Source organism: Myxine glutinosa, chromosome 1 (assembly GCF_964187855.1).
Source record: "Myxine glutinosa chromosome 1, kmMyxGlut1.1, whole genome shotgun sequence".
NCBI lineage: Eukaryota > Metazoa > Chordata > Myxini > Myxiniformes > Myxinidae > Myxine > Myxine glutinosa.
In genome coordinates, this window is record NC_136261.1 from 48,512,765 (window position 1) to 48,540,517 (window position 27,753).

Below are 27,753 nucleotides of genomic sequence, written 5' to 3' on the forward strand. Positions count from 1 at the left end.
TGCTCGTGGAATTCCCGGCCCTCACGCGGCCGACGTTTTCGGCCGTCGCGGTGCGGCATGGGATCGAGCACCACATACCCACTACGGGCCCGCCGGTCTACGCCAGGGCCCGCCGCCTCGACCCAGCCAAGCTCGCCGTGGCAAAGGCCGAATTCGACGCGTTGGAGCACCTCGGCATCGTGCGGCGCTCCGATAGCGCGTGGGCCTCGCCACTGCACATCGTGCCAAAGCCGGGGGGTGGATGGCGCCCGTGTGGCGACTACCGCCGTCTCAATGACGCTACCACCCCCGACAGGTACCCGATCCCGCATATTCAGGACTTTTCCGCCCGTTTGGCGGGACGGGTCATCTTTTCGAAAATTGACCTGATACGGGGCTACCACCAGGTACCTGTCCGGGCGGCCGACGTCCCGAAGACGGCCGTCATCACGCCGTTCGGCCTGTTCGAATTTTTGCGGATGCCGTTTGGCCTCAAGAACGCGGCCCAGGCGTTCCAGCGCTTGATGGACGGCGTGCTGCACGACCTGCCGTTTCTTTTCGTCTATCTGGACGACATCCTCGTCACCAGCACGTCCCGCGCCGAGCACCTCCTCCACCTCCGAACACTGTTCGGTCGCCTCAGCGAGCACGGCTTAATTGTCAACCCGGTCAAATGCCACTTCGGCGCGACGACCGTTGACTTTTTGGGCCACCGCATCGCCAAGACCGGGGCCGTGCCGCTGCCGACCAAGGTCGAGGCCATCACCACGTTCCCGCGTCCCCGTTCCATCAAGGCCCTCCAAGAGTTCCTCGGCATGGTGAATTTTTATCACCGATTCGTGCCCCGCGCTGCTCAGCTCATGCGGCCCCTTTACGAGGCCCTCCGGGGCAAGCCGGCCAAGCATGACATTGTTTGGTCCGCGGCCATGGACGCGGCCTTCGCCAGTGCCAAACGGGCCCTCGCCGACGCAACGCTGCTGGCTCACCCGGTGCTCAACGCGCCCATCGCCCTCACTACGGACGCCTCCAACTACGCGGTGGGCGCCGTCCATGAGCAATGGGTGGACGGGGTTTGGCAGCCACTCGCTTTTTTCAGCCGGCAACTCCGGCCGAACGAGTTAAACTACAGCACGTTCGACCGCGAGCTGCTCGGGCTATTCCTGGCCGTTCGCCATTTCCGACACCTCCTGGAGGGCCGCCCTTTCACGGCTTTCGTCGACCACAAGCCGTTGGTCTACGCAATGGCTAAGGTCACGGAGCCGTGGTCGGCCCGCCAGCAGCGCCACCTCTCCGCCGTGTCGGAGTTCACCACGGACATCCAGCACGTCGCCGGCAAAGACAACGCCGTGGCCGACTGCCTTTCGCGGGCCAGCGCGAACGCGGTCCACCTCGGCGTGGACTTCACGCTCATGGCGGCCGACCAGACCACCGACGCCTCGGTGCAGGCACTCCGCGTGGCGGACACGGGCCTCCGCCTGGCCGACATCCCCTTCGCGGGCACCGTCCTGCTCTGCGACGTCTCCCAGGGCCAGCCTCGCCCCATCGTGCCCGTTTCCTGGCAGCGCCGCATCTTCGCCTCCATCCACGGCCTTTCTCACCCGGGCCGGAAAGCTTCTCAGAAGCTGGTGTCGGCGCGTTTCGTCTGGCACGGCCTTCGACGAAACATCCGCGACTGGGCCAACGCCTGTACGGCCTGCCAGCGAGCCAAGGTCCACCGCCACACCCAGGCCCCGCTGGCACCTTTCGCCGTGCCTGAACGGCGTTTCGACCACGTCCACGTGGACCTGGTGGGTCCCCTGCCCCCCTCGCGGGGGTTCACCCACCTGCTCACCATGGTGGACAGGACCACCAGGTGGCCGGAGGCCGTGCCCCTCACCTCCACCACCACAGCCGACGTGACGCAGGCGTTCATCGCCACCTGGGTCGCGCGCTTCGGCGCACCAGCGGACATCTCGTCCGACCGCGGCCCACAGTTCACGTCTGAGCTTTGGGGCGCGGTCGCCCGTTCGTTGGGGGTCACGCTGCACCGCACCACGGCCTACCACCCCCAAGCCAATGGGTTGTGCGAGCGGTTTCACCGCTCCATGAAGGCCGCACTCATGGCCGGCCTTCAGGACGACGGTTGGGCCGACCGGCTGCCGTGGGTCCTTTTGGGCCTTCGCACGGCCCCCAAGGAAGACCTCCAGGCGTCCGCCGCCGAGCTCGTCTACGGCCAGCCACTCCGCGTCCCGGGCGAATTCGTGCCTGACGCTACCAGTCCCTGGTCCGCCGCTCACCAGCGCTCGGACCTCCAGGAGGCCGCCCGACGATTTGCCCCCGTGCCGACGTCCCGCCACGGTGGCCCCCAGTCCTACGTCCGCCCGGCGCTTCGCACAGCGGAGTACGTCTTTGTGCGTCATGACGCGCACCGGGGGCCACTCCGGCCGCCGTACGACGGGCCCTTCCGGGTCCTGCGACGGGGCGACAAGTCTTTCATCGTCGACTTCGGCGGCCGGCCGGACCGGATTTCTGTGGACCGCCTCAAACCGGCGCACATGGACGTCGACCGACCACCACGGTTGGCCCTTCCTCCGCGGCGAGGCCGCCCCCCATCCACAGTTCCCCCCGCTCGACCACCCACCACCACGTCAGACCCCTCCCCACGACCCTCCAGGGGTCGCTTCGGCCGGGTCATCCGGACCCCCCTTAAATTGACCCTGCCGGTGCAGGTCGATTCTGGAGGGGCGTGTGTAGCGGTTACCGCTGGATGTACATAATCGCCTTGCACCGGCCAGAACACGGCCAGACGCGCCTCTCCCGGGCATGCCCGGACTCACTGTTCCCGGGCACGCCCGAACCTCCCGGGCACGCCCGGTCTCGCCTTTCCCGGGCATGCCCGCTCTCGCCTTTCCAGGGCTCGCCCAGAGCGTCCGGGCATGCCCGCTATCGCCTTTCCAGGGCTTGCCCAGAGCGTCCGGGCATGCCCGCTATCGCCTTTCCAGGGCACGCCCAGAGCGTCCGGGCATGCCCGCTATCGCCTTTCCAGGGCTCGCCCAGAGCGTCCGGGCATGCCCGCTATCGCCTTTCCAGTGCTCGCCCAGAGCGCCCGGGCACGCCCAGCCTCGACTTGCCAGGCCGCAGCCAAACACGCCCGGGCAGGTCCAGACTCGCCTTTCCAAGGCTCGCCCTTGATACCCGGGCATGCCCGGTATAGCTTTTGCCGGGCAAACTTCCCGACATAAATGTGTATATATATTGTTGCCCGAAAAACGGGCTTGTCAGAATACCTGAGCTGTTTTGTTTCAATAAAGCAACTCGGACGAATTCCGTCTTTGGTCGCGTCAATTCTTTCGACTCGCGTTGGAGCGCAGTTCCTTCACTTTTGTGTATTGCAGTAGAACTCCACCGCTATCAAATGTGCCTTATGGACCTCCCTATATATAACACTCTGAGTGGGAAGCCTGGGACTTAAGGCGATGGCAACACCCGCCTTGGGTGTGGAAACCCCACTCAGCCACCATTGCCCTTTAAAAAGTTTACACCATTCAGCTGCCAAATTGTTTGTGGCATGGGTCTCTTGCAATAGAAATGACATCTGCTTTTACCCTCTCCATTGCCTGGATTGCTTGAATTTTTCGTAAGGGGCACATCCCCCATTGATGTTCAGGGAGGCAATATGTATTTCTCGCATTGTCATTCTAAGGTGGTAGCTCACCGTCCGCCTGCAAGTCCTTATTCGCCTTTGTTACTGCTTTACGAAGACGTTGAAATTGAGGCTCCGAGAGCATGGGGTCATTTTTCTGTAAAAGAGGTTTCGAAACCTTAATGAAAGCTTGAACATCAGGGAAATGATCTCTAATTACAACATGACGTTGTCTAAACGTTTCGTTTAAGAAATCAATGACCTTCCCTTTTGTCACCTCTGCTTGCCTCACCTGCTCCTTCCGAGACTCACTCAGGGCAGCAAGACTGCATCCTTCCTCATCAGCCTCGACCCCACTCTCACCCAGTGGTGTATCAGGTACTGGCACCTCATCTGTGTCATTGTCACCATGGTATTTTTGTTGCGTCTGCATGGCACCAACTACCCCATCGTTGTTGTCTGCCACCGACTTATCAATCTCTTTCTCATCATCCTCCGTTGAGATGAGGGTCCTTAACTGCTCGTCGCATGGTGCAGGGTGTCCACCATCACACACGGTGACACGCTCGGTAATGCTTCGATTCTCTTCATCCTGTGAAATGGGCAGATTCCCATCTCTACCTAATGCATTACCATTTTGCTCATGGTCATCAGATTGGTCTGTATTTCCATCTGCCTGCACGAGAACAATTTTGTTTCCTTTTCCTCCATTCTCATCGCTCGCAAGAGAGCGTTTCAAGTTTCTCCTCGACTCGGTCTCCATCAGCTTCACCTCCTCGAAGTCCCTTTGTTCTTGAGGTTGCAGCCTCTCCTCCACATATGGTTGCTCCACTACCGTATGGGCTTCTCCACCAGCACTACTGTCACCCGCACCCTCGTATTCCGGTGTTGACCTTTTTTCGACACCTGGCTCATCTACAGGGTCGTTCAAGTCATTTACAGGGGGGGGGGGGGGGGGGGGGGCTGCCCCAGCTGCTGTGGCATAACTCTTCCTCACATCAGGACAATACTGCCGAGTGTGTCCGTATGCCCCACATGTATAGCAAATCAAGGTCTCAGTAGCTGCAAAGATCCGGTAATCATGATCTCCTATTTTAAAATTTATAGATATGTTCAGCTGTTTTGCCTCATCCTTTAGTACGACGAAACAAAAACGTCTAAACGACTCGACATGCTTCAGCCTTCCGTTCCTGGTTCGCAGGGGGACCGTGATAATTCGTGAGACGACAGTCCCATGCTCCCCTAATTTACGTAGGATTTCTTCATTCCTCAGAAAGGGCGGAACGTTACTTAAAATAACTTTAACCGCCGGCGTGTCCATGGACGATACCGGGACAAATTGGTCATTCCCCAACGTTAACCCGTTTTGCACCACGATGTCTGCAAGGCTAACTTGTGACACGAAAACCACCACTTTGTGGTTCATTCGAGACGCAGCACGAATGTTATTCACCCCGATCAAATCCCCGATTGCAAGTAGAACATCGTCCATTTGCACGTCTTCCGGCGGAACAAGGCACAGCCCGTGCTTACGCGATAACACCTCATCACTAACACGATCAGCAGTCCTTTGACTATTCCTATTAGCCATTTATCGGCAATAAACTAAACAAACTAAACAGTAACAATGCAATAAACTAACCAAACAAATCTAAATTAGTTAAATAAATAAATTAATAATCGGCACGGTATAACCAGCCCACGTTATAAATTAATACAGGTGGCTAACCGTTACCGTGCTGTCTCTCTCTCCCTCTCTTGTCTCAAGAGCAGAAGGGAAACACGGAGAAAACTTCACAGCCTCGTACAAGGACACAAATGGAGTGAAAGGAGGATAGGAAAGACCACCAACACAGCACCGTACTCACAGCTCAACACCCACAGCCGCCATGATTACCACACCCACGCACGACTCACAACCATCCAGAAGAGAGATATAGAGAGATATCGAGAGATATCGAGAGATATAGGGAGATAGAGAGATAGAGAGATAGAGAGATAGAGAGATAGAGAGATAGAGAGATAGAGAGATAGAGAGAGAGAGAGCATGGGGTGGTGGAAGTGGAGGAGGAGGGGAGTAATGGGGATACACAGGTGGGAGTGATGTCGGCACCCGACTAGTACATCAGAAATGCAATCCACATGAACCCAGAATGTCATCCTTGCTCTGCAGAGTGGAATAATAAGGAAAACACTGTGGCGGACACAAAAGCCCACTGGCGTGGTGACATCATTCCGCGCACCAAGTGGGTGGTGGCCACGCCCGAGGGGTAGGCGTGGCCTCATGATATACACCGGGCGCGCAGCCTGGAGCGCGCCAGTGTTACAGTGAGCTCCTGAAATAAAGACGCTTATAAGTTACCGCTTGTCCGCTTCCTCCTTGCTCGCAAGCAGCGCGCGTAACGCCGTGCTTTACTGGTGACCCCCTCGACGTTGGATCTGCCGGAGCGATCCTTCCACACGCGACGCCATTGCCATGGCCAACTTCATCAAACTTCCCGAATTTTGGGAGGCTCAGGCCGAAGTCTGGTTTGTCCAGGCCGAAGCCCAATTTCAGCTTCGGCGCCTCACCGGCGATGACAAGCGCTATTGCCACGTCGTCGCCTCCCTCGAGCCCGGCACGGCTACTCGAGTTGTGTCCGTCCTTCGCCACCCACCGGACGGCCACAAGTACGAGGCACTCAAGCGGCTACTCCTAGCCACGTTCGGCCTCATGGACGACGCACGGGCCGACCGCCTCCTGGATCTCCCCGAGCTCGGTGACACGCGCCCGTCGGTCCGAATGGACCATATGCTGTCACTGTTGGGCGACGAAGCCCCCGGTTCTCTATTCCGGGTGCTTTTCCGTCGCCAACTTCCAGCGCAGGTTCGCCTCGCGTTGGCCGGGACCGGGCTAACGGAACTATGCCACCTCCGCACGCTCTTCGAACACCTGGGCCAGCATGGCCTGATTGTGAACCCCGCAAAGTGCCGGTTCGGCGCCGCCATAATCGATTTTCTGGGGCACCGTGTCACCAGGCACGGAGCCGTCCCCCTGCCGGCCAAGGTGGAGGCGGTGAAGGGGTTTCCGCGCCCCCGCACGATCAGAGGGCTGCAGGAGTTCCTGGGCATGGTGAACTTTTACCATCGGTTCCTGCACCGTATCGCCCAGCTCCTGCGCCCCCTGCACGAAGCTCTCCGAGGTAAGCCGGGCAAAGGCGACGTTACCTGGACTGAGCAGATGGACACGGCGTTCACGGGCGCGAAGCTCACCTTGGCTAACGCCACCATGCTCGCGAACCCGGTGCCCGATGCACCGATCGCCCTCACCACCGATGCCTCGGACTACGCGGTGGGCGCGGTGCACGAGCAATGGGTGCGTGGAGCTTGGCAACCGCTGGCGTTCTTTAGCCTTCAGCTTCGCCCGCCCGAACGCCGTTACAGTACCTTCGACCGCGAGTTGCTCGGGCTTCACTTGGCGGTCAGGCACTTCCGCCATCTGCTCAAGGGCCGTGCGTTCACTGCCTTCGTCGACCACAAGCCGCTGATCTTCGCGATGGGCAAGGTCACCGAGCCGTGGTCGGCCCGGCAGCAGCGTCACCTCTCGGCCGTGTCCGAGTACACGACGGACATCCAGTACGTCGCGGGGAAGGACAACCCAGTGGCGGATTGCCTTTCCCAGGCCGTCGCCCACGCAGTCCACCTCGGCATCGACTATGCCCGGATGGCAGCGGACCAGGCCGCTGACCCCAACGTCCAGGCCTTGCGGACCGCCGTCACGGGCCTCCGCGTCACCGAGGTGCCGTTCGACGGCGCGGGCGCGGCCCTCTTGTGCGACGTCTCCCTCGGGCGTCCTCGCCCCATCGTGCCCGCGGGCTGGCAGCGCCAGGTGTTTGACGCCATCCACGGCCTGTCCCACCCGGGCGTGAGGGCCTCCCAAAGGCTGATCGCCGACAAGTTCGTCTGGCATGGCCTCCGGAAGGCCGTCCGCGGCTGGGCCAGGACGTGCCTTGCGTGCCAGCGCGCCAAGGTGCACCGGCACACCCAGGCCCCGTTGGCCCCGTTCACGGTGCCGGAACGCCGGTTTGACCACGTCCACGTGGACCTGGTGGGACCTCTGCCCCCCTCGCGGGGTTTCACCTACGTCCTCACCATGGTGGACCGCACCACCCGGTGGCCGGAGGCCGTGCCCTTGGCATCGACAACGGCGGCCGATGTCGCGCAGGCTTTCATCGCCACCTGGGTCGCCCGGTTCGGCGCCCCCTCAGACATCTCGTCCGACCGCGGCCCCCAGTTCACCTCGGAGCTCTGGGGGGCGGTCGCGCAGGGGCTCGGGGTCCGGCTGCACCGAACCACGGCCTACCACCCCCAGGCTAACGGCCTGTGTGAGCGATTTCACCGCTCATTGAAGGCCGCACTCCGGGCCACCCTCCGCGACGGCGGCTGGGTCGACAGGCTCCCCTGGGTCCTGCTGGGCCTCCGGACGGTGCCCAAGGAGGACCTGCGCGCATCCGCGGCGGAGTTGGTCTTCGGGCAACCGCTGCGGGTGCCGGGCGAGTTCCTCCCCGACTCCACGGCACCATGGTCCGCGGCACAGCAGCGCTCCACTCTGCAAGAGACCGCCCAGAGGTTCGCCCCGGTGCCAACGGCATGCCACGAGCACCCACCAATGCACGTCGCCCCGGAGCTTCGCACGGCGGAGTACGTCTTCGTCCGCCACGATGCCCACCGGACACCACTGCGGCCCCCGTACGACGGGCCTTTCCGCGTGCTGGAGACCGGGGCGAAGCACTTCACCCTGGACATCGGCGGTACTCCTGACCGCGTTTCGGTAGACCGCCTCAAGCCGGCCCACCTCGACGTGGACCATCCACCGCCAGTGGCCCGACCCTCACGTCGGGGCCGCCCCCCTGCGGGCGGACCCCCGGCACCACCCAGCCCCACCGCCACGCCGCCCCCCGGTCCTGCACCCATCCCAGGAGCAGCCAGGGGCATCCCACCTGGCATCCCTGCACCCCGGACGCCGCCGATCGCCAGGGGGCGCTTCGGCCGGGTCATTCGTCTGCCCCGCAAACTGGCCCTCCAGGTGCGCGGGAATTCTGGGGGGGCGCGTGTGGCGGACACAAAAGCCCACTGGCGTGGTGACATCATTCCGCGCACCAAGTGGGCGGTGGCCACGCCCGAGGGGTAGGCGTGGCCTCATGATATACACCGGGCGCGCAGCCCGGAGCGCGCCAGTGTTACAGTGAGCTCCTGAAATAAAGACGCTTATAAGTTACCGCTTGTCCGCTTCCTCCTTGCTCGCAAGCAGCGCGCGTAACGCCGCGCTTTAACACGTTCTTTAAATGCATATGGACATTCACTGGAGGAACCTCTTCTGCAGTAAGAAATTTGCTAACTGTTCTCTGCTGCGTAAGCACAACTAGTGGGGCGGCCATTTTGAAAGAGAGTCGTGATGTTATCACGTGACCAATCACAGTGCCACTGCCACTCAACTTCAAATGGGCGGGCGATACAAACCTTTCATTGTGATCTTGCTGAGCTTTCTGACGACGCTTTGGTTAGCTTACACACACATACACATTCACCAATTGTCTGTCTGTCTGTTCCCATGTACTGCAAAAACGGCTGAACCGATCGCAACGAAATTTTGGGTGGGTAATCCTGGGACCTCCTGGAGTAAAATAGGCGAAATTGTTTTTCCAATTTCCAAATTTCCAGTTTTTCCAAACACGATGGAATAATATTTACCGATATGAACAGTGTTGTGGCTTTTATTGAAATTCTACAAAGTCTGTTTAGATTTTGATGATTTGCGTGTGATATGATTTGACGGATGTTTGTATAAATCGTTTAAAATAAAAAAAGCCTCCAATTTCTGATATTTTGCCTTTTCATTTGGGCCTCCCAATTGAAGCCCCGCCCATCGGGCGGGTACCATTGCTAGTGAATTGAAAAGGAAGAGGCATTACTTTTGTACCGACTTATCTCGTACATCAATTTGGAAAAGAAATGATCTCTTTGACCTCTTACTGTTATTTTGGCTAAAAAAAGAGAAAATCTACCAGACTGATTTCAGCGCTGGATAAACTAATGAGGAGCCGGTGAGAAAGACTGCATTTTTAGCCGCGTCGCAGACGCTGGTCATAGAGTGCCCTCTGCTGTTGTTGTTGTTGTTCTTCTTGTTCTTCTTCTTGTTCGTGCAGAGAAGACAAAACCTCAAAGCTCCACCCATTCTGGGAACCATAGCTCCACCCATTCTTGGAGAGGCTTCATATAAACAAATATCCACCATTTTATTAACTCGCATAGCTTTGAGGCCTGTTTTGTAGGCCCGTGGTGTCTTCCTCTCTCACACAGTTTTATTTCAAATCAAATTCGATATATCATTTCATTTTTCACAGTCGCTAACATAGTTTTAGACTCGGTTGAAAAAAAACGGGAAGAAAATCCAATGAAAGTTGACCTTTATAGAACGAAATGAATTCTCAAAGGCCTGTAACTTCCAAGTCCATTGAGATTTTTTTTTTAAATCGCGGCATGGTCAGTCATACACCGCCCGAAATAACAGACGGGAAAATGCCGAGATATATATATATTTTGTTTAAATCGCGGCATGCTCAGTCATACACCGCCCGAAATAAGAGACGGGAAAATGCCGAGATATATATATTTTGTTTAAATCGCGGCATGGTCAGTCATACACCGCCCGAAATAACAGACAGAAAAATGCCAAGATATATTTAAAATTCGTCCATTTGATGACAATCGTCACGATGAAATATTTAATTTATACATCGTCACAATAATGTGGAGAGAGGAGCATAGATAGCTTCGTTCACATGTCGCCACATACGGGAAATTGCCGAGATATATATTTTTAAAATCGCGGCATGGTCAGTCATACACCGCCTGAAATAACAGACGGGAAAATGCCGAGATATATTAAAAATTCGTCCATTTGATGACAATCGTCACGATGAAATATTTAATTTATACGTCGTCACAATAATGTGGAGAGAGGAGCATAGCTTCGTTCACGTGTCGCCACACACGGGAAATTGCCGATATATATATTTTTTAAATCGCGGCATGGTCAGTCATACACCGCCTGAAATAACAGACGGGAAAATGCCGAGATATATTAAAAATTCGTCGCTACACACGGGAAATTGCCGAGATATATTTTCACTTTGCACAAAAATAACATCAAGTAATCGAATTAATAGGAATGTCCTGTGCCTATAACATCGACGTTATAGGCACAGCTGCATCTAGGCATTGTGTAACATCGACGTGGCTTTTGTTTTAATTAAAACTTTTTGTACTTGTTTTTAAAAGAATACACGAGCAGTCGGTACATGGAATAGAGGAATGAAGAACTTGTCTTACTAGAGAACTAGTTTTTCTTTAGAAAGGAGGTGATTACCAGATCTCATATATGTGTGTTTGAGAGTAAATAGGAGAGTGAAGACACTAACAAGACAGGGGTATTTCACACAAAGAGTGATTATGCCACACACACGGAGCAAAAAGTGGGGTTAAGCAATTGGTTCACTTCTGTCTGTCCGTCCATCCGTCCACAAACGTTAGTTTATGATCGAGCAACAACTTAATTTCAATCAAATGTTATATTTTCAACACAAATCGAACATGAATGTGAGTGGCGAGGAGGGTTATGTTATTATCCTTATTCAAACATGTAAGTCAAAATATCTCGACAAAACACCTCAATCCACTGGAAAATGAGGAAAAGGAATTCTGTACCATTCTGTAAGTGTAAAGGGTGAGACTTGTAATACCCTCTCCCACCTTGAGGCGGCGCTACATGATACACATTTACATAGAAATCCCCCCCCCCCCCACCCTTTCCACCCCTCTCCTCCCCAAGAACACGGGAAAAGATAAAAACACCCCGATACACTAATTGCTGTCATGTTGATCTTACATAGCAAGTCTGGATGTAACCGGACCAGATCTGTTGGAGGAGTAGCGCTACAAACAAACAAACAAGAAATATATGGTGAAATCCCTAAAACGAGTTGTTGACCTTTGGTATATTGTCACCTTTTGTCCGATGTTGACCTCAAAAATGATTGGTGGTTGAATTCAGTGACCTGATGGGAAAATCCTCTTCAAATTTCAAGCCAATTGGATGAAAATTGACTTTTATAAATTACGCCTATGTTGACCCTTTGACCTCAAATATAATTGGTAGTTGAATTCATAAACCTGATATGCAAAGCCTGTTCAAATTTCAAGTCAATCAGATGGAAATTGAGGATTTTAGAAATTCCACCTAAGTTATTGCCTTTTTTTTTTTTTTTTTTTTTGGATACAGAATCGAGTCTCGTGAAAGAGCTAACATTTATCACACAAACAAATCAAACAGACAAACAAAATATATAAAAAGAGGGAGCGGTAGACAAGATGGGGAGAGAAGGGGAAGCACACAAACACAACATTTGAGAGCAGGGACATCGGGAGATGTGTGGGAGGGAGAGGGCGTGGGGGGAGGAGGCGTGGGAATGGGTGGGGGGTGGGTGGGAGAAATATAAAACACAAGGACACCAAGCACTTCCAGGAAAGAAGTTGGTATTTCAAAAAAGTGGATTTGGGGTGAAATTAGCGGGGGTAGAAAAGATCAAGGTTTTGGATGGGGGAAGATAAGAGATGGTGGTGAACAGCTGTTTTAAAGACCTGGAGGGAGGAGTGGGATTGAAGAGAATGAGGGAGTTTGTTCCAGAGGCGGGAGAAAAGAGGAATGAAGGAGTGAAGGTGAGCAGAGAGTCTTGATTTTGGCAGTTTAACCATAAGAGGGTTGCAGGCAGATCTTGTGGACCTGTAGGAATAGTTGGGGGACAGAGCGCAGAGAGAGCTAGGGGGGGCAAGGCCGGAGAGGAGTCGGTAGAAGACGGAAAGACCACCAACCTGCCTGCAGTGAGTGAGTGAAAGGCCCTCGGAGATAGCTTCATCGCGGGAGATTCCAATGATTCTGAACGCTTTGGTTTCAACAGCGTGAAGTCGAGCTAGGTGTGAGGCAGGAGCAGCAGCCCAGAGGGGAGAGCAGTATTCCATTTGAACTGCGGATGAAAGCCTTGTATGTGGTGAGGAGCTCAGGTGTGCCAAGGAAGGACTTCGCACGACGGAGGATGCCCAGTCGGCGACTGGCTTTGGGCGCCAGATTTGAAATGTGGTTTTCCCAGGAAGGATCATGGCAGATAGTGAGACCCAAAAGCTTGAGTGACAGAACTTCTTGGAGAGGATTATTCAGAAAGTGGATGGGAGGGTTGTCCAGTCAGTCTTTTTGGAGAGACTTCGTAAGAGTGTGAGATTTGTCAGGATTGAAAGACGTGTTCCACTTGTTTGCCCAGTCTGTGATTTTGTCCAGGTCTGCAGAGAGTGCGGAGCCTGCAGACTGCCGATCTGAGGGATGAGGAATGGAGCGACAGAGAGTAGAGTCATCAGCAAAGAGATAGAGAGGATTTTCAAGAGAGTCAGAGAGATCATTGATGAAGACCAGAAAAAGCACAGGGCTCAGAACACTGCCCTGGGGAACTCCAGCCTGAACAGGAAGAGGAGATGAGAGAAACCCATTCAGGGCCACACGTTGACTACGGCTAGAGAGGAAGTCCGCCAGCCATGCGTGGAGATTTCCATGGATACCAAAGGAGGAGAGTTTGGTGAGCAGAGCGGGGTGCCAGACCGTATCGAAGGCACGTGATATGTCAAGGGAGGCAGCTCTAATTTCCTGTTTGGCATTGAGGACCTCCATCCATTGTTGGGAAAGCAGAAGCAGCATGTCCAGAGTAGAGTGACCTGGTCTGAAACCAAATTGGTGATCAGAGATCAAGCCATTGGAGACGAAAGATTTCATATCCGAAGCAATGATGGATTCCATGACTTTGCTGATAATTGGGAGAAGGCTGATTGGTCTGTAGATGCTAGGATCTGTTTTTGTGCAAAGCGGTGATGTTGGCTGATTTCCAAGCAGATGGCAGTTGACCTTGAGCAAAAGAGAGGGTGAAGAGAACAGAGAGAGGGAGTGAAAGAGCGGAAGAACAGGATTTTAGGACCCGTGGGCTGATGCCGTCAGGTCCAGTTGCAGAATCAAAGTCGAGGGTTGACCGAAACTTTTCCACCTTGTCAGGAGGAAAGGACACAGAGTCCAAGAGCAGCTGGGTACGACTGGGTACGGTGGGAGTAGTGTATATATGTTGCTTCTCGGACACTCTCATTTTCCCATTGACTTACATGTTAATTTTTCCCCTCCCTCATTGCCCCTAAACACCTCTATTTCTCTCACCCTGTTCTTTACGAACCTTCTAACCTTTTGACATGTTATCCTTATTCATTAGACCACTTAAACAATGGTCCTTCTGTGTGAACCTGTGATCCTTCTGACCTTATGGACCTTTTAACCTTTTACTCTTAATATCATCTGGTGAATCATCTTTGGCCCACTCAAACAACGACCCCACAAATATTTGTTTATGCGTGGGAAATAATTTAATTCTCTTGCCACTCTCTTCACCATCTAATATATTAACAAAAAATATGTTTGAGTTTGGTTCTTGATTAAGATATTTTAATTGAGCTAAGATAAAATGGTAAACCTCCCTCAATGTTCTTGTTTGAGCGCCTCCAGTGCCATACACTTTTTGGTAGGCTCTGTCCACCTTTTGTTAAGCTCCGTCCACTTTTTGGTAAGCCCCGCCCCCTTTAAGCCCCGCCCACTTTTTGCGAAGCCCCGCCCACTTTTTGCGATGCCTCGCCCGTTTTTGATAAACCCGCCCACTTTTTGCTAAGCCCCGCCCACTTTCGCTAAGCTCCACCCACTTTTGCTAAGCCCCACCCACTTTATAAACTCTTTAGCATTGTGTCATTTCCAGGTAATACATTACATCATTTTCAGGGAATTCCCATCACATCATTTCCAGTTAAGACACGCCCAGGGAATTTCCACAGGAAATGACACACCCAGTCCTTATAAAAGGCACCGACCACACAGGCTTTTTCAAACACGCTTTCTGCTTCACTTGAGAATGGACTACAATGCCGAAATGGAATGGGATAACTTTGCTATTCCTTGGAGTCCTACTTCCTGTGTAGAACTCAACCTTCAGATTGATGAACTGGACTCGAACCTCTTATCAATGGAGGTAAGTTTGTTTATTTATTTATTTCTTTATTTATTTAATTAATTATTAATTTAATTATTTATTTTAATTTTTTTTTTTTTTAGATCAGACTCGTGTAAGAGTTAACAAAGTTTATTTTAATATTCATAGAGCTTGATTTATACAAATAAAAATAATGTATTAAATTAATACATTGTTATTTTCTTTCACAGGAAATTGTATCTGAGATACGAAATGAAAATTCTGCTTTTAACACAACTTGGGATGAAGTTATTTTTTTGTTTGAAGACATTTTGAACAACCAAGACCCCCAGAACGAGTTCTACCTTGATGACCCAGCCAAAGAGTTATACCTTGGAGATCCACAAAATCCTGAAAAAGAGTTTTACCATGATGATACTTGTTGTGAGTTATCAAAACAAAACCCACTGAACAAGTTCTACCTTGATGAGCCAGAATACAAGTCATACATTGGAGACCCACAAATTTCTGAAAATTGGGAAAGGGGAGTTCTCCCTGATGGTCCGCAGTTATACTATGTGAGACACATCATAGAAACCCAAAAAAATTGTGAAATGGGAATTCTCCCTGATGGTCCGCAGTTATACTATGTGAGACACATCATAGAAACCCTAAAAAATTGGGCAAGGAGAGTTCTCCCTGATGGTCCGCAGTTATACTATGTGAGACACATCATAGAAACCCTAAAAAATTGGGCAAGGAGAGTTCTCCCTGATGGTCCGCAGTTATACTATGTGAGACACATCATAGAAACCCTAAAAAAATTGGGAAAGGGAAGTTTTCCCTGATGGTCCGCAGTTATACTATGTGAGACTTATCACGGAAACCCCCAATATTTCTGAAAATTGTGGTTCTACCTTGGGGACTTGGAAAGATGGTTATATTTTTGGAGACTCGGAATGGGGGTTTTGTTTTGATGACTCGGAATGTGATACCTATCTTGGAGGCTCAATAGGAATGTGGTTATACCTTGGGAACTTGGAAAGTTGGTTTTATTTTGGAGACTCTACCTGTGGGGTTCCTCTTGGAGACTCTTTGGATTCTAAAGCAATGAACAATGTTCTTTATTTAATGACGCTTGATTTAAGCAATATCAAGAAAGTTCGAGGAAGAAAATGCTGGAAAATTCTTTCTTCCCATTTCTACTTCTTCAAACTTGAAAGCCTTGAAAGACAGAATTGGAGGAAGAGGAAAAAAAAGAAAAAGAAATACGTATTTAAAAAAAGAAGAAAAGAAAGATTATGTTAGGGTTTGGGTGGGATTTTGAATGTGAGGGTTAGGGATGGGGTTGGGTTAGGGATGGGGTTGGGTTAGGGTTGGGATTTTGAATGTGAGGGTTAGGGTTGGGGTTGGGTTAGGGATGGGATTGGGTTAGGGTTGGGATTTTGAATGTGAGGGTTAGGGATGGGTTGGGTTAGGGATGGGGTTGGGTTAGGGTTGGGTTAGGGATGGGGTTGGGTTAGGGATGGGATTGGGTTAGGGTGGGATTTTGAATGTGAGGGTTAGGGATGGGGTTGGGTTAGGGATGGGGATGGGTTAGGGTTGGGATTTTGAATGTGAGGGTTAGGGTTGGGGTTGGGTTAGGGATGGGATTGGGTTAGGGTTGGGATTTTGAATGTGAGGGTTAGGGATGGGTTGGGTTAGGGATGGGGTTGGGTTAGGGTTGGGTTAGGGATGGGGTTGGGTTAGGGATGGGATTGGGTATGGGATTGGGTTGGGTTAGGGATGGGGTTGGGTTAGGGATGGGGTTGGGTTACGGATGGGTTGGGTTAGGGATGGGGTTGGGTTAGGGATGGGTTTGGGTTAGGGATGGGTTTGTGTTAGTGATGGGGTTGGGTTAGGGATGGGGTTGGGTTAGGGTTTGTATATTATTATGACTCACTCACCCATACACACACACACACAAAAGTTAAGCCCCAACTGGAAAGTTGAGGGATTCTGTGTTTGGGGTTCACAGATTTAAAGACGTATCCCCATTATACACACACAAAAGTTAAGCCCCAACTGAAACGTTGTGGGATTCTGTGTTTGGGGTTCACAGATTTAAAAACGTATCCCCATTATACACACACAAAAGTTAAGCCCCAACTAAAAAGTTGTGGGATTCTGTGTTTGGGGTTCACAGATTTAAAAACGTATCCCCATGATACACACACAAAAGTTAAGCCCCAACTAAAAAGTTGTGGGATTCTGTGTTTGGGGTTCACAGATTTAAAAATGTATCCCCATTACATTTTATTTATTTATTTATTATTTTCAAGGGTATTATCTGCTTACTTGTGTTTTTTGTAATTCGTGTGAGTAAAATGAACCCAAGATTTCTTCTCCATTTAAATCATATAATTTGTAGGTCCAAGGGTTTGTAGCCATTACATCAACGATTTTAAATAATTCATTAGTCCATCTCTTTGTATAACCTTTCTCAAAATGGCTTTTCCATTTGTATATTCTTACAATATCACCAACTTTGAACTTGGGCTTTCTCAAATTAATCTCCTTTTCATATTCTAATTTTGTAAATGCTTCTGATGGTTTTGATTTTGTTGATGAATGAACTGTATTATTGTAATTATCTACAATATCCTGAATTAAATACACCCATTTTTGAGAACCGCGTTGTGTGAATTTTTTATATAATTTCTCTTTTAAAGTACGATTAAAACGCTCAATAACAACTGCCTTTCCTTCATTAAAGGTGCTGTATAATTTAATACCCTTCCCCTTAAGAAATTTCATGAATATTTTGTTATAGAACTCTGTTCCCTCATCAGTCCATAACTTCTTTGGTTTCCTTTTATCCCGATCAAATATTAGCTTAAAGGCTAACATTAAAGTATCACCTCTTTTATTTTTTAAAGGGACAACCCAGGCAAATCTACTCCTCAAATCAATAACGGTTAAAGCATACCTGTATCCCCTGTCATTATTCAATTCAATTAAATCAGCGGACCATATGTGGTCGGTGTATTTAGAATAAACCTTCCTTCTTTTAAACTTTGTGATTATAGGTTTGTGTAATTCTTCAGCCAAAAGCTCCTCAGACTTGATGACATCATTAGAGCCTAATAGTTTTTTGAGGAATAACCAAGACCAAGTTTCAATTTAGCATTTATCAAATTTCTCACAATAAACCTATCAACTTTCTCTCTCAACGTTGGATTTTGTATCAAAGACAAATTATACAACATTTCGCTGTCGGCTTTATGTTTTTCAGTCAACGTAGTGGTTTTCCCATAAGCAATATCATGCTTCATACACACTTCGTCAACCCTATTTGTAGGTTTAGACCAAGGTTTAGGATTGTCAGCCTCATCTAATCTTTTATCCAAGTTTGTTCCTGGACCACAGAAAGAATACCCTGGAAGGTGTAATTCCCCTGGAATTCCAGTTGTTGTAAATTTACTTCCTGACAGAAACTTTTGTATATCTCCTCCTCTTTTAGGTGAGATGAATTGGCACTTTTTAGAGCCACATACTTGACATATTCCTTTTTGATAAACTCTATTATTTTTAGCTTTAACATAAGAGATATTTTTAGATTTAGTTTTCTTTTTACATTTGAGACAATAACTCATATTTATTTATCAGAAAAATTCCGACAGAGTATCAAAACCTTTTTGGTTTTCAACATATACATTTCAATCTTTATTTTTAAAACATAAAGAATCCTAAGGAATGCCTTCACTCTCTCCTCCATTTATTTACAAATAAAAACTAACTAAAGTCAATGACACCAACATCATCAATCACATAATCTTTTCCTTCTTCTTCTTCTTCTTCTTCACCACTTTCTCATTTAAATCTCCTCCCTGAAATTGAAGACATTGACGTTGTTATTTTTGAAACCATTATCTTCATAAGAGTTGTTAATTCTTTAATTTCCTCTTCGGTGCGTTGAGATTGATTTATTTGCTGTAATACACTCAATCTTTTACGAATCTCACTGATTTCCATCTTTTTATATTTTTCCTCCCTCTCTCTTTGCTCCCTTTCCTCCCTCTCTTCCTTCTCCTTTTTCTCCCTCTCCTCCTCCTTTTTCTCCCTTTCCTCCTTCTCCTTTTTCTCTCTTTCCTCCTTCTCTTCTTTAACTCCTTCCTCATTTATCTTAGCAATTTTTGATATCAATATTTTCACAGCATTCATTCTTTCTTTATTTTCCTCTTCAGTGAGTTGAGATTGATCTTCTTGCTGTCATACATCCACTCTTTTTTGAATCGCTCTGATTTCCATCTCCCTCTCCTCCCTCTCTCTTTGTTCCCTCTCCTCCTTCTCTCTTTTCTCTCTTTTCTCCTTCTCTTCTTCAACTCCTTCCTCATCCCTTGCTACCCTTGAGTTTAAACCCCAAAGAATATTATACATATACTCATCTGGATTTTGAGATATCCTTGTATCTATAATTATTTTTCTCATAATAGGATACCAATAAGATTTGTTGACGATTTCTAAAAGAGTTTTATATTTCATAACTTTGAGAAGTTCATTTTTATTTAATACTTTAAACAAGTCTCTATTTGTGGGTTTAACAATATCAGTATAAGGCCAGTTTTTTATGACAAAATTCCCATGTATATGCTCCAAATCATAAGGTATGTAATACCGAGCACCCTTTTCTTGTAGGTATCCTTGAATACAAAAATTATAATTCTCTTGTAGTCTTCTTCCTGCCATTTATGTATCAGAAATATATGTGAGATTAATATTATGACAGGTAATACCACCCCATCTTCCCACTACCAAATCGGTTTGTATTCCTCGGCTTTCTATCCTTATCTCATGACCTTCCTTCTTTGTAATGCTAACCATCGCTATACTATCATATATTTTTCTTTTCTTAAAACCATGTATTTGTTGTTTATTAATTGTACTTCCACATAAATCCTTATCCTCACCAAGTGGATAATATTCTTCTTTACAAGACTGATTCAAATCATGTAGGTCTTCTATGTTTATTGAAAAAGACCAATTATACCCTAAATCAGGCATATCATACACCCATTTATTAATTCGCATATTAACTATATGTCCTTCTTTATAAAATTCAATTGTAAGCAGGTAGTTAAATTCAATGAGGAAAGGTGTATGGTCAGTATAACCAGGTGTTGTGGTTGTAAATTTTACTTGTTTAACAAAACGTGCTGTTTTCTTTAAAAATATATATTGTGATAAATCACTAAATCTAATTAAGTCATTTGCATCTGTAGGGTTTGGATAATTGATTAATTTATAAGTATTCTTCATATTAATATTTTTACTTACACTATATTTTTGTCGTTCAGCCTGTGAGTAGTGTAATAATGTTGCTTCTGGGACACCTCCGTTTAACATGGGAAATCCCTATCTAATGTCATTTACCCCCTTGTCTTTTTCAAAAATCATAAACACCTCTATTTCTCCCACCCTCATCTTTATGAACCTTTTGTCTGTAGTACCTATCCTTAATGTTGTTCATTAGACCACTCAAACACTACAAATATTTGTTTTCTCTTATAGACCTATCATCCTTCTTCTACATATCATCTGGCAGATTAATCTTTGACCCACTCAAACATTGACCCATTCACTTCCATATTAATTCTTTCCCTCCCTCATTGCCCCTAAAGACCTCTATTTCTCTCACCCTGTTCTTTACGAACCTTCTAACCTTTTGACATGTTATCCTTATTCATTAGACCACTTAAACACCTGTGATCCTTCTGACCTTATGAACCTTTTAACCTTTTACTCTTAATATCATCTGGTGAATATAACCCACTCAAACAACGACCCTACAAATATTTGTTTATGCGTGGGAAATAATTTAATTCTCCTACAACTCTCTTCACCATCTAATATATTAACAAAAAATATGTTTGAGTTTGGTTCTTTATTAAGATATTTTAACTGAGCTAAGATAAAATGGTAAACCTCCCTCAATGTTCTTGTTTGAGCGCCTCCAGTGCCACATACCATTTTTTGGTAAGCTCCGCCCACTTTTTGGTAAACCACGCCCATTTTTTACTAAGCCCCGCCCACTTTTTGTTAAGCCACGCCCACTTTTTACTAAGCCCGTCCACTTTTGCTAAGCTCCTCCCACTTTTGCTAAGTCCCACCCACTTTATAAACTCTTCAGCATTGTATCATTTCCAGGTAATACATTACATCATTTTCAGGGAATTTCCATCACATCATTTCCAGTTAAGACACGCCCAGGGAATTTCCACAGGAAGACACACCCAGTCCTTATAAAAGGCACCGACCACACAGGCTTTTTCAAACACGCTTTCTGCTTCACTTGAGAATGGACTACTATGCCGAAATGGAATGGGATAACTTTGCTATTCCATGGAGTCCTACTACCTGTGTAGAACTCAACCTTCAGATTGATGAACTGGACTCGAACCTCTTATCAATGGAGGTAAGTTTGTTTATTTATTTATTTATTTATTTAATTTTTTTTTTTTTTTTTTTTTTTTTTTTTTAAGATGAGACTCGTGTAAGAGTTAACAAAGTTTATTTTAATATTCATAGAGCTTGATTTATACAAATAAAAAATATTGTATTAAATTAATACATTGTTATTTTCTTTCACAGGAAATTGTATCTGAGATACGAAATGAAAATTCTGCTTTTAACACAACTTGGGATGAAGTTATTTTTTTGTTTGAAGACATTTTGAACAACCAAGACCCCCAGAACGAGTTCTACCTTGATGACCCAGCCAAAGAGTTATACCTTGGAGATCCACAAAATCCTGAAAAAGAGTTTTACCATGATGATACTTGTTGTGAGTTATCAAAACAAAACCCACTGAACAAGTTCTACCTTGATGAGCCAGAATACAAGTCATACATTGGAGACCCACAAATTTCTGAAAATTGGGAAAGGAGAGTTCTCCCTGATGGTCCGCAGTTATACTATGTGAGACACATCATAGAAACCCTAAAAAATTGGGCAAGGAGAGTTCTCCCTGATGGTCCGCAGTTATACTATGTGAGACACATCATAGAAACCCTAAAAAATTGGGCAAGGAGAGTTCTCCCTGATGGTCCGCAGTTATACTATGTGAGACACATCATAGAAACCCTAAAAAATTGGGCAAGGAGAGTTCTCCCTGATGGTCCGCAGTTATACTATGTGAGACACATCATAGAAACCCTAAAAAATTGTGAAATGGGAATTCTCCCTGATGGTCCGCAGTTATACTATGTGAGACACATCATAGAAACCCTAAAAAATTGGGAAAGGGAAGTTTTCCCTGATGGTCCGCAGTTATACTATGTGAGACTTATCACGGAAACCCCCAATATTTCTGAAAATTGTGGTTTTACCTTGGGGACTTGGAAAGATGGTTATATTTTTGGAGACTCGGAATGGGGGTTTTGTTTTGATGACTCGGAATGTGATACCTATCTTGGAGGCTCAACAGGAATGTGGTTATACCTTGGGAACTTGGAAAGTTGGTTTTATTTTGGAGACTCTACCTGTGGGGTTCCTCTTGGAGACTCTTTGGATTCTAAAGCAATGAACAATGTTCTTTATTTAATGACGCTTGATTTAAGCAATATCAAGAAAGTTCGAGGAAGAAAATGCTGGAAAATTCTTTCTTCCCATTTCTACTTCTTCAAACTTAAAAGCCTTGAAAGACAGAATTGGAGGAAGAGAAAAAAAAAAAAAGAAATACGTATTTAAAAAAGAAGAAAAGAAAGATTATGTTAGGGTTTGGGTGGGATTTTGAATGTGAGGGTTAGGGATGGGGTTGGGTTAGGGTTGGGATTTTGAATGTGAGGGTTAGGGTTGGGGTTGGGTTAGGGATGGGGTTGGGTTAGGGATGGGGTTGGGTTAGGGATGGGTTGGGTTAGGGTTGGGATTTTGAATGTGAGGGTTAGGGTTGGGGTTGGGTTAGGGATGGGATTGGGTTAGGGTTGGGATTTTGAATGTGAGGGTTAGGGATGGGTTGGGTTAGGGATGGGGTTGGGTTAGGGATGGGGTTGGGTTAGGGTTGGGGTTGGGTTAGGGATGGGGTTGGGTTAGGGCTTGGGTTGGGTTAGGGTTTGTATATTATTATGACTCACTCGCACATACACACACACACAAAAGTTAAGCCCCAACTAAAAAGTTGTGGGATTCTGTGTTTGGGGTTCACAGATTTAAAAACGTATCCCCATTATACACACACAAAAGTTAAGCCCCAACTAAAAAGTTGTGGGATTCTGTGTTTGGGGTTCACAGATTTAAAAACGTATCCCCATTATACACACACAAAAGTTAAGCCCCAACTAAAAAGTTGTGGGATTCTGTGTTTGGGGTTCACAGATTTAAAAATGTATCCCCATTATACACACACAAAAGTTAAGCCCCAACTAAAAAGTTGTGGGATTCTGTGTTTGGGGTTCACAGATTTAAAAACGTATCCCCATTATACACACACAAAAGTTAAGCCCCAACTAAAAAGTTGTGGGATTCTGTGTTTGGGGTTCACAGATTTAAAAACGTATCCCCATTACATTTTATTTATTTATTTATTATTTTCAAGGGTATTACCTGCTTACTTGTGTTTTTTGTAATTCTTGTGAGTAAAATGAACCCAAGATTTCTTCTCCATTTAAATCATATAATTTGTAGGTCCAAGGGACTGTATCCATTACATCAATGATTTTAAATAATTCACGAGTCCATTTTTGTGTATAACCTTTCTCAAAATGACTTTTCCATTTGTATATTCTTACAATATCACCAACTTTAAACTTGGGCTTTCTCAAATTAATCTCCTTTTCATATTCTAATTTTGTAAATGTTTCTGATGGTTTTGATTGTGTTGATGAATGAACTGTATTATTGTAATTATCTACAATATCCTGAATTAAATACACCCATTTTTGAGAACCGAGTTGTGTGAATTTTTTATATAATTTCTCTTTTAAAGTACGATTAAAACGCTCAATAACAACTGCCTTTCCTTCATTAAAGGTGCTGTATAATTTAATACCCTTCCCCTTAAGAAATTTCATGAATATTTTGTTATAGAACTCTGTTCCCTCATCAGTCCATAACTTCTTTGGTTTCCTTTTATCCCGATCAAATATTAGCTTAAAGGCTAACATTAAAGTATCACCCCTTTTATTTTTTAAAGGGACAACCCAGGCAAATCTACTCCTCAAATCAATAACGGTTAAAGCATACCTGTATCCCCTGTCATTATTCAATTCAATTAAATCAGCGGACCATATGTGGTCGGTGTATTTAGAATAAACCTTCCTTTTTTTAAACTTTGTGATTATAGGTTTGTGTAATTCTTCAGCCAAAAGCTCCTCAGTCTTGATGACATCATTAGAGCCTAATAGTTTTTTGAGGAATAACCAAGACCAAGTTTCAATTTAGCATTTATCAAATTTCTCACAATAAACCTATCAACTTTCTCTCTCAACGTTGGATTTTGTATCAAAGACAAATTATACAACATTTCGCTGTCGGCTTTATGTTTTTCAGTCAACGTAGTGGTATCCCCATAAGCAATATCATGCTTCATACACACTTCATCAACCCTATTTGTAGGTTTAGACCAAGGTTTAGGATTGTTAGCCTCATCTAATCTTTTATCCAAGTTTGTTCCTGGACCACAGAAAGAATACCCTGGAAGGTGTAATTCCCCTGGAATTCCAGTTGTTGTAAATTTACTTCCTGACAGAAACTTTTGTATGTCTCCTCCTCTTTTAGGAGAGATGAATTGGCACTTTTTAGAGCCACACACTTGACATATTCCTTTTTGACAAACTCTATTATTTTTAGCTTTAACATAAGAGATATTTTTAGATTTAGTTTTCTTTTTACATTTGAGACAATAACTCATATTTATTTATCAGAAAAATTCCGACAGAGTATCAAAACCTTTTTGGTTTTCAACATATACATTTCAATCTTGATTTTTAAAACATAAAGAATCCTAAGGAATGCCTTCACTCTCTCCTCCATTTATTTACAAATAAAACTAACTAAAGTCAATTACACCGACATCATCAACCACATAATCTTTTCCTTCTTCTTCTTCTTTATCCCCACTTTCTCATTTAAATCTCCTCCCTGAAACTGAAGACATTGACGTCGTTATTCTTGAAAATAATATTTTCATTAGACTTCTCATTTCTTTATTTTCCTCCTCAGTGCGTTGAGTTTGATTTATTTGCTGTAATACCTTCAATCTTTTATTAATCTCACTGATTTCCATCTTTTTATATTTTTCCTCCCTCTCTCTTTGCTCCCTCTCCTCCTTCTCTCTTTTCTCCCTTTCCTCCTTCTCTCTTTTCTCCCTTTCCTCCCTCTCCTCCTCCTTTTTCTCCCTTTCCTCCTTCTCCTTTTTCTCTCTTTTCTCCCTTTCCTCCCTCTCCTCCTCCTTTTTCTCCCTTTCCTCCTTCTCCTTTTTCTCTCTTTCCTCCTTCTCTTCTTTAACTCCTTCCTCATTTATCTTAGCAATTTTTGATATCAATATTTTCACAGCATTCATTCTTTCTTTATTTTCCTCTTCGGTGAGTTGAGATTTATCTTCTTGCTGTAATACATCCACTCTTTTTTGAATCGCTCTGATTTCCATCTCCCTCTCCCCCCTCTCTCTTTGTTCCCTCTCCTCCTTCTCTCTTTTCTCTCTTTTCTCCTTCTCTTCTTCAACTCCTTCCTCATCCCTTGCTACCCTTGAGTTTAAACCCCAAAGAATATTATACATATACTCATCTGGATTTTGAGATATTCTTGTATCTATAATTATTTTTCTCATAATAGGATACCAATAAGATTTGTTGACGATTTCTAAAAGAGTTTTATATTTCATAACTTTGAGAAGTTCATTTTTATTTAATATTTTAAACAAGTCTCTATTTGTGGGTTTAACAATATCAGTATAAGGCCAGTTTTTTATGACAAAATTCCCATGTATATGCTCCAAATCATAAGGTATGTAATACCGAGCACCCTTTTCTTGTAGGTATCCTTGAATACAAAAATTATAATTCTCTTGTAGTCTTCTTCCTGCCATTTATGTATCAGAAATATATGTGAGATTAATATTATGACAGGTAATACCACCCCATCTTCCCACTACCAAATCGGTTTGTATTCCTCGGCTTTCTATTCTTATCTCATTACCTTCCTTCTTTGTCATGCGAACCATCGCTATACTATCATATATTTTTATTTTCTTAAAATCACGTATTTGTTGTTTACTAATTGTACTTCCACATAAATCCTTATCTTCACCAAGTGGATAATATTCTTCTTTACGAGACTGATTTAAATCATGTAGGTCTTCTATGTTTATTGAAAAAGACCAATTATACCCTAAATCAGGCATATCATACCCCCATTTATTAATTCGCATATTAACTAAATGTCCTTCTTTATAAAATTTAATTGTAAGCAGGTAGTTAAATTCAATGAGGAAAGGTGTATGGTCAGTATAACCAGGTGTTGTGGTTGTAAATTTTACTTGTTTCACAAAACGTGCTGTTTTATTTAACAAGTGTGATAAATCACTGAATCTAATCAAGTCATTCGCATCTGTAGGGTTTGGATAATTGATTAATTTATAAGTATTCTTCATATTAATATTTTTACTTACACTATATTTTTGTCGTTCAGCCTGTGCCTTTGTATAATAATTTGATAAATCAATATCCTGAGAGGATTTTCCAAAGATAGAACCATCTTTTCCAACATAGGTCATTTATATTAGATAAAAAATGATATCATAAAAATTTTCATTATTGTTGAGTTGAAATAATACATATAAACATAATTGGCCACAACATTTAGAATTAATTTCTTGAACTTGGAATGTTTGATAAAACCATTCTGTAAGAATTGTATTACTTCAACAGGTGGTGGCATACCATAACTATCAAAATAATATTTATCCTGACTATTATGAATACAAACCCAATGAGAACCATTCTGTGTGTCTAAATTCATAATAATATTCTTTGTATTCTTATTTATATGTATTAATTCATCTCTCATACAAATAACCACATTATCAATTTTTAGTGTTTTACAATACTTAGCTAGTTCTATATTTGACATTGTATTCTTTCCAAATTGTTTAAACCATTTATCCATTTATTTATGAGAAAGATACAATCCATTACCCCGTTTAGTTAGTTTAACACCCGCTTGAGCGATAGAGGAAAGCATATCTCCAACCAACAATCTAGCTTTATCAGGTAGACTTTCAAGTTTTTGAGCAAAATCTACAATTACACCACTTCCACTAATTTGTTTCTCCAACTCCTTGTTATGTCTTTCCAATTCTTTTTGAGCTTTTAGTTGTGCCTTCCTTTCGTTAGCAGTTTTTACCGCTGCTGAAATACCACCAGTCAATGCTCCCGCCGCACTTAAACCAGCAAATAAAGGAATTAGAAACGGGAGAAATCCTCCTCTTGACTCGTCTATTGAATATTTCTTTAACATAGGTTTCGTCATTTTAATTTTAAGTGATCCAACATCATTTAGTGTTTTTACTTGTGTGTGTGTGAGTAAAACATCAATTCTTACAGCTCCTTTTCTTTGAATTGTATTAACATTAATAATACAAGGCTTTTGATTTTGAATACAAGATGTTAATTTATTAAGATTGATTTGATTAACATATACCCCTACCATTTATTTATGAGAAAAAACCTATGTGATATTAATCATAACACCATTATCTGTATTAATCTGTAATTCTGTTTCCTCCAAAAGCAAACAATAAGCATCAACTTCTTCATTCTCCCCTCTTTCAATGTATAGAGAAGTATCCACTCGATTAGACTTTATAGTTTCCTTTTGAGAACTCAGGTCAATTGCGTAGATTGTATATAAACCTTTAAATGCAACCATATCCAAAATAGGATCATTATTACCATTACTTTCACACACTTTTTGGTAGGACTTGTAGGCTTCCGCATAATCATTTTTTTCCCAATCAATTTCCAATCTATCTCGCGGATAAAATGTGCCATCAAGAGAAACCCGAAGTTGTTTCACCTTAGCATTATCACTCAGCGC

The 27,753-nt window shown here is 45.3% G+C and overlaps 1 protein-coding gene across 1 annotated transcript in view; it reads right to left on the reverse strand.

The window, feature by feature from the left end:
• Nucleotides 1–5,726: 5,726 nt before the first annotated feature.
• The window catches only part of LOC144889644 (uncharacterized), a 165,455-nt gene continuing 143,428 nt past the window's right edge, over nucleotides 5,727–27,753 (reverse strand). The window contains exons 5-8 of the mRNA XM_078770701.1: nucleotides 11,503–11,575; nucleotides 11,310–11,318; nucleotides 8,944–9,135; nucleotides 5,727–5,795 (exon numbers count right to left, since the gene is read on the reverse strand). Of these exons, the coding sequence (XP_078626827.1) occupies nucleotides 5,727–5,795; nucleotides 8,944–9,135; nucleotides 11,310–11,318; nucleotides 11,503–11,575 (343 nt within the window). The remainder of the gene's footprint in view (nucleotides 5,796–8,943; nucleotides 9,136–11,309; nucleotides 11,319–11,502; nucleotides 11,576–27,753) is intronic.